Source organism: Heterocephalus glaber, unplaced genomic scaffold (assembly GCF_053883595.1).
Source record: "Heterocephalus glaber isolate CG9 unplaced genomic scaffold, H.glaber_assembly_v1.0 deba00001615, whole genome shotgun sequence".
Lineage (NCBI taxonomy): Eukaryota > Metazoa > Chordata > Mammalia > Rodentia > Bathyergidae > Heterocephalus > Heterocephalus glaber.
Window position 1 is genome coordinate 1,299,852 of NW_028258386.1, and position 9,667 is coordinate 1,309,518.

The 9,667-nt window shown below is 47.2% G+C and overlaps 1 protein-coding gene across 1 annotated transcript; it reads right to left on the reverse strand.

Annotated features, from left to right (window-relative positions):
- Nucleotides 1–2,047: 2,047 nt before the first annotated feature.
- On the reverse strand, nucleotides 2,048–8,747 carry Prr20g (proline rich 20G). Its single transcript, XM_004872359.4, has 3 exons — nucleotides 8,556–8,747; nucleotides 8,125–8,182; nucleotides 2,048–4,086 (listed from the first exon to the last, which is right to left on the reverse strand). The coding sequence occupies exons 2-3, from the start codon at nucleotides 8,174–8,176 to the stop codon at nucleotides 3,440–3,442; spliced, it is 699 nt and encodes a 232-aa protein (XP_004872416.3). The 5' UTR covers nucleotides 8,177–8,182; nucleotides 8,556–8,747; the 3' UTR covers nucleotides 2,048–3,439.
- Between the last annotated feature and the right edge of the window lie 920 nt (nucleotides 8,748–9,667).

A 9,667-nucleotide genomic window follows, 5' to 3' on the forward strand; every position in this document is an offset into this window, starting at 1 on the left:
CAATTGGGTCCCGGGGGCGGGGCTGGGTTGAAGCCCTCACAGGGAAGCCAGACAGGTTCAGTGGAGAGGAAGGAGGAAGGCTGGACTGGAGGAATATCTACACCAGGCACGACCAAGTATTACTATCTCTAACATATGAGGCCATACAAATGGATGAGAAAAAAATCCTATAAAATATGGACGAAAGAAACATGTTGACAACTAACACAGAAAGAAATAAAAACGGCCAATAAATGAATAGATTACAAATAAATAAAAAGATACTACAACTTTTTAGTAGTCAAGGCAGTTCTAATTAGAACAAAAACAAGATAACATATTTCTCCCCAAGAGATTGGCAAAAACATTACAGAGGCCCAGCACTGACTGCTGGGAAGCGGTGCCCTCATCCGCTGCTGGTAGGAATTGGCCTTGATGCAACCTCATTTGGATGCAGTTTCTCAGTATCTGTGACAGTAAAATCTGGCCATACCACTTGACATAAGGATCTCCCTTTGAGAAGTGATTTTATAAAGTTAAAAACAAAAACTGGTACTCAAGGTTCCATGTACAAATATTTAGTAGAGCATTTGGGCCGTACAAACATCCTGGAAACTGCAAAGCACTGGCCGTACAGCCTGGAACTCCTGCATCTTGCAGAAGGATACCCAAGCAGAGAGGCCCAGGGTGATGGCGGGGCATACGCACAGCAGGGAGCCCGGAGAGAAATTTCACAGGGTATACGCACAGCAGCGAGCCCGGAGCGAAATAGGTTCTCGCGAGACTGGGATCCCAGTGGGGTGCCAAGAAAGGGCTTTCCAAGCCAAGCCGAGGGGCAGGTTGTGCTCCCTGGCGCCCCTACCACCCGTGTCATCTGCTGGATCTTACAGGCACTTTATAGTGTGACCCCTGGAAGATGTCATATCCCATGTTTATAAAGTCCAGCCACACTTGACGCTTCTCATACACACCAGTTTGAATAGGCTGTATGGTTACGAGGATGGAGAATAGGGAGGCCACACTTTTTCTTTTCCTTCATTATTTTGTAATTTTTCCCCCCTGGTTTTGGTAACCACATTTTACACTGGGGACTTGTGAGATTTGAATAAGAGAAGTGTAGTACAACAAAAACCAGAGGTTTTCGGTTAAGGAGATATAGTTGAATACACAAGAAAAAAATGATGGTGGGAAAAATTCTCTTCATTTTTTGTGATTTTTCTCTTACAAATTAAAAATCAGCTGGTCAAAAGCCTACTTCACAAAGTACAAAATCCAATTCATAATACACCTTTTAAGAGGGTAACTTCCTCAACCTGATCAAACATATCTACGAAGAGCTACAGCAAGCATCCTACTTAACAGTAAAACATTTAAAATATTCCCATTGAAGCCAGGAGGAAGCCAAGGAGGCCACTGTCAAATTATTTATTCTCCATTTAACATTTTTACTCTCTCCTGCTTTCTCCTTGTTCCCATTAACCCCCCATGCCTTTTGTTTGATTCATCAAATTTTCTTTGATCCACTCTTTCCTCAATCTGTTTCAAATTTTACATTCTATTTTGACTCATTTAGTGGTTCCCAGTGAGAACCCATACTTAAACTTAAAAATGTCGGTTGCTGCTCTTTCACACTGAGCATCTATATTGTCTCCAGGAACTAGATAAGAACTCTTAACTTTGAGCCCTTCTGGGCTCGACACACCCCAGATGTCTCAGTCCAAGTGTTCTGACACTTAATTCCAGATTATTCATCTTTCTTCCACAATCACACTAATTTAGACTTAATAATACACTACTATTTCCCTGGTTCTCCTTGCAGCCCACTTTCTCCTCCCAGGTTCTGTTTTTTGTGCTGATGTTTGTTTTTCCCAACTGAATCACATGATCTGTGCTTTCAGTGCAGGTAACAACTTCAGACTCCAAACAGTTTGATCGGTGCAGCGCCATGAAGGTGTCCCCAGGGATCATGTGTTGGAAACTTGGTTCCCAAGGTAGCAGTGTTGAGTGGTGGAACCTTTGGGAGGATCAGGAGAGATCTCCCTTTATGAGTGGATTAATCCATTCTCAGATTGGTGGGTTGATGAGTTACCAAGGGAGTGGCTTTGTTGAAGCAAGCTCACACCGGCCAGCTGGCTTCAGCTGGCATGTGACGCCCTATAACATTTCCCCATAGAACAGGAAGGTTGCACCAGTGCTCTTGGATTCTCTGAACTGTGAGCCCAATAAGCTTCTATTCCTTATAAACCACCCAGGCTGCAGTACTTAGTGATATCACAACAGAAAAATGGACTAAGACCATAAGGGGCTTTTATTACCTCATTTATTAAAAGTTGTGTGCTGCAAGTTCGGGGAAAATTCATGCTTTGGATTCGAGCTTTTCCCTTTTCCTTTCTAAGTCCTTCCTCCCATCCTGTGGCCTCCATCTTGGGCAGACACTTCCTGCCTCCCTCCCCACCCCAAAAATGTGTCCAAGTTACAGAATTCTCTGTTCAGAGTCAGCTCCCTTCAAAGCTCTGAGGATGTTGCCCCGTGGCTTCTCAAACTCACCAACGCTGCTCGGCAAAGTCCAGTGCGAATCTGAGCTTTCCTTGTGGGGCTCATCTCTCAGGCTGCCTTTGGAAATTTCTCGCCATCATGTTTCATACTTCCAGATTTGTGTTATTCTCATATCTTGCTAATGATGTATGTCTTTCACTTGGGGGAATAAGTGGCCGTGATTTCTTCATATGTTGCTCTCATCCAAATGTTCAGATTCTCCTGTGTTAGCTAGCCTTTCTTTCAGAACTGCTTTCAGTGGAACTCATCTGTCACATCTTTTGCTACATTCCGGGGCCTCCCTCTGCCCAAACATCTATTTTACTGATTTGTTCTTCAGCCCCATCCAATCTGTGACTCAAACCATCCACATAATTTTGTATTGTAACAACCTTGTTTCTCATCCCTAGTCTCTGTAATTGGCTTTTTTATGTACCACACGCTACCATCTCAAGGATAGATCATTCCATTTCTCTCTGAGGGTATTAATTATATTCTTGTAAAAGTCCACTTTCCTGAATATTCTATTAGGTTTATTTCCTTGAGTGTCACTTTTTCCTTTTTTTCCCCCTCTTTCCTGATGTCTTTTTGAAAAACATTTGGTGGTTGTACATATCGGGTAGGAAAAAACGTGCCTGGAAGGAGGACAAGAGGAGACTGCTGATTTATTTTAACAAGCCCTGAGGAACTAAATATATGTGTGCGTAGATAAAACATAGCCAGGAGGGGCTTTGGAAGCAGCTGGCAGGTGTTGTTGGGATCCTGGAGGAGGGTTTGGAGCCAACAACAGGAAGGCACTGCTAGGTACAGGCAGGGAGGTGTGGAGCAGAAATGGGATTGATTCTCTCCTTGGTTCTGAGCGAGGAGGGAGCAGTATTACACACAGTCCCAAGCAGGAGGGAAGGAAGCTGAAGCAGGTGACAGGTCAGCGTGCGATGTTGGTGAAGAACACAGGGACTCCGAACACGTGGGTGCCGAAGGAGGTCTCCATGAAGTGCAGCGAGGAGCCGAGCAGTGGGATGAAGCCTATGCAGGGATAGATGGCTGAAATCTGCCTTCCCAAGACAGCCCAGTACCCTGAGACAGGGGACGGCTCCCGGATTTCCCCTGCTACCTGGGTTGGGTGGGATCTATGCCCTGACACCTCGTCTTCATGGACTGTAGGTGCTGTGATGAAGGAGAAGGGTGGGGTCCACCTGGCTTCCACATCCACATGGCTTGGCTCTTCCTGGTCATCCACCTGTCCATGCACATCTAGTTCCTGAGATTCTTCTAGCTGCTCCTGAGATTCTTCTAGCTGCTCCTGGGAGTCTGTCTCCCAGCGGCTACGCCTTCCTGCTCTCCGACTCTGTCTCCGAGTGTGAGCTCTCCCTGTTTGCCGGGGTCTTCTCCGGATGCGGCCTCTTTGTGCAGGTTCAGCTGGCTCTGCATGGACAGGGACCTCGCATCTCATGGGGTTCACATAAGCAATGGGTTTCTCAGGTTGTCCTGGCTCCACTGGGCCATCTGCTTCACCTGGGTCTTCAGGTTCCACACCAGGATAGTCTGACTCCCTGAGGTCCCCATCTGAGGCTGAAGAGAGGAAGAGAGGGTAAGAAGAGAGAAGGGGCTTTGTCCTGGAAGCCTTTGGGGAAGGCAGGGCAGAAGCAGGGCAAGGGGATAGCCCAGGGTCCTCTGCCAGCAGGGGAAGGGGCAGGACCAGGGCACTTGAAGCAATCCCAGGGCCCTGTCTGCCCAGGGCCCTGTCTGCCCAGGGCCCTTCTGGACAGGACTTCCCATCAGCCAGTGCTTCATCACATTCCCCCAGTAACCTTGTCATGTGGGTATTCCAGGCCTCACAGTGATGATGAGCAAATCGGAGCTGGAGTTGGCTAGAGATTGATTCAGAATAATGGTGTGGCATCCCTGCCCTACACGTCAGCAGGAGAGATACTGCAACGATGCCAATGGGTCATGCTAGGTCAGGGGGTGCCAGGCCAAGGGAGCACTGTGTCTATACTAGGAATGCTTGGGATTTCAGATACATGGCTCTTGGCCTTGGGCTCCTTTTTCATGAATCAGTACCATGACATGCAACTCTTGGGTCATTATAAGGCCATTATGGCAAGCAAAGTGCTTAGACCAGTGTTGGGCTGAGGCAGCCTCTGAAACATGCTGGCAGGAGGAGGCCCAGGAGTATGGATGGAGGAGTAGACATCAGCCTGGACCTTAAGGGGAACAGCATTCTTCCAGAATTGGAGAAGCTTAAAATGGTAGGAGGGGAGGCTCATAAAGATGCCTTTCAGCCAGTCCTGCTTGGTCCTGTGGTGGAAGGAATGACTGAGAGATTCTGAGGGAGCAAGGCCATGACAGTTGGGTTTCAGAAAGTGAAGTGTGGGAGTCAGAGGGCAGCAGGCAGCAGGCATGCTTGGCAGCCAGGAGTGGGAAGGCTGCAGGCATCTAGAGGAGATTTGGGGAAGTTAAGGAAAGGCAGTGGGAGCAGAGATAGAAAGGAGGCAACGATGCAGTGGGAACGCTGGGGAGGAAGAGGACCAGTGAGCTGGAGCCATACAGAGAAGGGGTAGGATTTTCAGCAGCAGGTTGGGGAGCCACCACGGGGAGGCTGCAGGAAGACTCGGGAGTAATTGAGAATCTCAAGTAGATCCGTTACAGTGGAACAAACAGAATATTATCATAGCACTTTCTCTGAAATCATTACCCAAAACACCAGACCAGATGAGACCATCTGATGAGCGAGCTTTTCTCCAGTTCCTGGGTAGGAAAATGCAAACTCGTGTGGATTCTTAATCTACAACCTAGTCAGTCTCGCCAGCATCGGGAGGTGAGGGTTGGGACCCCACAGGTGCTCTGTGGTGGCCACATCATTTGTGACATGTTAGTAGTCCTGCAGCAGGCCTCTGACCCCATTGCAATCAGGGGATGGCAGAAAGAGACAGATAGGGGACAGGAGGCATCCCTGTACTTGGAGCTTCAAAGAGTCTTGGAACTCAGGAAAGACAGTATACATAAAACTGTTTGAGGACTGGAAACCTCAAAAATCAGCCCTGGGAGACCAAGGACAGGGAAAGTTCACGCCTTATTCAGCAGTTAGAAATGACTCGTGACCTTTACAGCCATTTACATCTGCCCTTCCCTACTTCACCTCCAGTTCACTGTGGCTGCAGAGCAACCAAGAATGACACGAGTGAGTAGAAGACTGGTCTGGGAGGGGCCTTGCAACAGGGCATAGAGGGATCAGAGGGACCTGCATGAACTGATGATCATGCACCAGCACAAACAAAAGAATCGGGATGGCTGTGTGGACCAAGGACTGGAGCACTCTGCCCAATTGCATGACACTATATAAAACACCCTATCCTTTCTTGGCTCAGATACAATTCCAGGAGTTGGCAATGGGGAGAATGCCCTTAATTGGTGAAGAAAACCTGAACTAATAAACCCCAGAAATGCAAAGAGCATTTAAAACAGGTAAAATAGAACCAGGTGTGGTGGCACATGCCTGTAATCCCAGCACTTGGGAAGTTGAGGCAGGAGGATCTTGGCAAATTCAAGGCCAGCCTGGGCTACCTAGCAAGACCCTGTATCAAAAACCAAATTAACAAATAAACAAATAAACAACAACAACAAAACAATAAGACAACAAGCCAATAAAAGGAAATAACAAGGAACAATCACAAGCAATCCATAACAGGGAAACCAAAGGGCTGAACTATATCTAAGATGCTTAAATTCACATGTAGTAATTCAAATTAAAGAAAACATTAGGACATTGTTATGTATCTAATCAAAATGGCAAAGATTAAAAGATTGAGAGCACTCCATGTATGAAGGAAAATGTTTCAGAGAACAATTTGGCAATGACTGTCAAATTTTAATACCAAGGTGAGGGTACTTGGTTTATCATAGATCAAAAAGTACTGTGCAGATCTAGCACTGGAGACAGTGTGGTGTTCTGCACAGAGATAAATGACTCAAAGCCCAGAACCAGACACATATCTGGAAATTTTATCGATGAAAGCTGGCATTTATCATCTGCAGATTCTTTTCTGGGGAACACGTGTCATCTAAGACTACTAAGAAGCTGGCACTAGGTGCTCCCCCACTTGACAGCCCAACTGTATAAATTCTGTGAAAGCCACAGTCAATAAGCCCCACCCATAAGCTCAGAAACCCTCAGGACCCCAGACAATATCAGAGGAAAGACAACACAAGAGACAGGAAGCCAGTCAATCAGTTTGGAGGAAACCATTCATACTGCAGATGAAACTCCCCCCAAACTATAATTAATATCTATAGAGAGATAAGAGAATAAATTATATCCATGAATCAATTATAGGATACTTTTAACAAGAACATTCAGGAATAAAAAGCCTTTTGAAATTAAAATTATGAGAGTAGAAATGAAAATCTCCATCGAAGTTTTGGAGAATAAAGTTGAGGAAATCTTCCAAAATGAGACCAAAACCCCAAAATGATGAAAGAGGAATGAAATATAAGAAAACCACAGGCACATTATGACCAAGGTGTATTACTATAAAATTTCAGAGTACAAGTGACAAGGGAAGATTCGAAAATTTCTAGAGAGACAAAATGACAGAGAATGAGAGAGATAGAGGAGACGGTAGGGGAAAGCAGGAAGGGGTAGGGACAGGAGGGGGGAGAGGAAGAGAGTGATCTACCTAAAGGATCAGGAGTCAGAATGTCCCCAAAATCAGACATCTCGAAAGCAACACTCAAATCTAGAAGATAACAGAAAATGTCTTCAAAATTTTCAGGGAAATGGAGTCCCCAAATACATTTTGACTACCCAAATAGCACTTAGAAATGAGGGCGGTTGGAATGAAGGCATTTTTAGACATGCAAGCACTTAAATAATTTCCTTTTAATGCATGTTTTATTGGGAGGTCATTGGAAGACTTTCTCCAAAGAAAAAGTAAATAAAAAAGAAAAAGAAAGCTGATATAGGGAATAGGATAAAATTCCAAAGGAGAGGCTAAGGACTCTCCCATGATGGTGAGGGGTGACCTGGGGCGACCTCTGGGAAGCTGTGAGGGGCAAGACTCTGAGAAGGTGAAATTGATGGGCGCTTGTGTTTGATTTCAAACAACTGAGGAAGAATTTGAGAATGAGTTCATGAGAAGCAAGCAAAGAATAACCCAAGATAGATGGCAAGTCCTGGAAATTTTAAGTCATGCAAGAAGGGAAATGTAACCCTAGTATTCTGCATGGCTCCATTTTGAATAGAATTGTAGGGGTGATGTGGGTAGAAGGTGTGTGGGGGCTGCAGTGGGTGGGGTGTGTGAGATGAACGGTGGTAATGACCATGATAGCAATATGTGGACTAGAGTTAGATACTCCTCTACCCGACAGTGGATGCACATGAAGTCTGAGATGCAAGAAAACATAATATCATACTGGGCACCTGAAAGAATTGGAGTGATGCTAAAAGGACCTGTTTACACCAGGAGAGGCTGTCTCTAAGGTGTGCGACGTTAAGAAGGGGAAGAACTGCTGTGTCACAGCATACCATACGTGGATCTGTAAGTTAGTACTAAATGAAAGGGAGAAACCAGGAAAGACCTAAAAAGAGTGACTGGCATGTGACAGTACCTGGATCAGGAGCCACTGCGCGGGGCCGCTTCGGAGGCCTTTGCTCCTCCATGGGTAACTGCAGGACAGACGAGGTGAGAGCGCTGAGTCTGGGGGCTAAGGCCACACCTTTGTTCCCCAAGGCCAACAGTCCTGGCCCCTGCCATGTTCAGAGAGGGCACCAGGCTGCCGCCCAGGCCTGGGCTCCCTGCGGGCAGAACTAAGGACAGGCTCAGGGAGGGGCAGACTGGGACGGGAAAGACCAAAGGATCGGCGCCTAATTTGTCCCAATTTCTACAAGAAAAGGTCAGAGGAGTCAACCTTGGCCAAGCGAAGGGATGATCCCTCAAAGAGGAACCAGGTTGAGGTGCAGTTTTCCCAGCACTTCTAGGGCACTGAGGATTTTGTGCCTTGCCAGATCTTTCCGATCTACCCGTGACCCCCAGGCGTACCTGATTTCCTCGCTGTGTTCTTTGCAGCTGGCTCTGGAACTCTGATAATCAGAGCCACTGCCAAGCAAACCTTCTAGAAAAGAGGCCCGAGGGGTTGAAAGTCTGAGGAAGTCAGCAGGGTCGAAGGTGTGGCTGATACCAAGCCGAAGAAAGGAGACTAAGCAGGTCCAGACGTTCAACCAGGAGCTCTGCAGGAACTGAACTGCACTGGGCGTGGACCTGAAGCCTTTTATATAGCTGCGGCTGCCAGCTCAGCACGTGATTGGATAAAGTGGCAGAACCCGCGTGGGGCGGGGCAGACTGGGCGAGGCCTAGAAGCGCATTGGGCAGGGCGTCTGCCTGTCAATGGGTGCACAGGTGATGCCATTCACGGGTGTAAGTGCTTGGTTGATCAGTTGATTAATCCAAACATTATCTAAAAATATAAAGAGCGATTACAGAGTTAAATGCTGGTGAAAGAGAGGGAGAGTGTGAAGGAAGTGTGGTGTCGTGCGAGTGGCTAATAGATTTCATTAAGTGTGCAACGGTCCAAGGAGGGATATTTGGGTTGAAATGGGAAAAATTAGTCCCGAGGACCAGGTTGGGAGGAGAGGGAGGGGAGAGGGAGGGGAGAGGGAGGGCATGGCCTGAGCCCAGACCCGGAATGAAGCTGGCCCTATCCAGGAGCCAGGGAGGCCCGCGCCAGGCTGAGGGGTGGTGTGGGTGGGCCGGAGGAGCTGGGGATTAGGCCGGGCTGCAAGGGAAACTGGAAGCCCCCCAGGGAAAGGCGTCAGGCAGTGGGAGAGGATATGGTGGAGTTAACATTTCAAAATCGACCTCCTGGCCATGAAAAGAGTGCCCAGGTCAGCTTTGGTTGGACCTGGCACCTTAGGGACTAGGGCAGTCGGCAGTAGAGAAGAAAGATCTTCCATGGTGGAGACAAGTGTTCAGGGAAAAGTGAACCACAGCTGGTCATGATGTAGACACGTGCTTAGAGAGGAAGAAAATGCCATGCAAAATTGGTGTGTGTGTGATGGTGCCCACCTGTAATCCCAGCACTCTGGAGGCTGAGGCAGGAGGATCACTGGAAGTTGGAGGACTACATAGCAAGACCCTATCTCAAAAAGATAAAG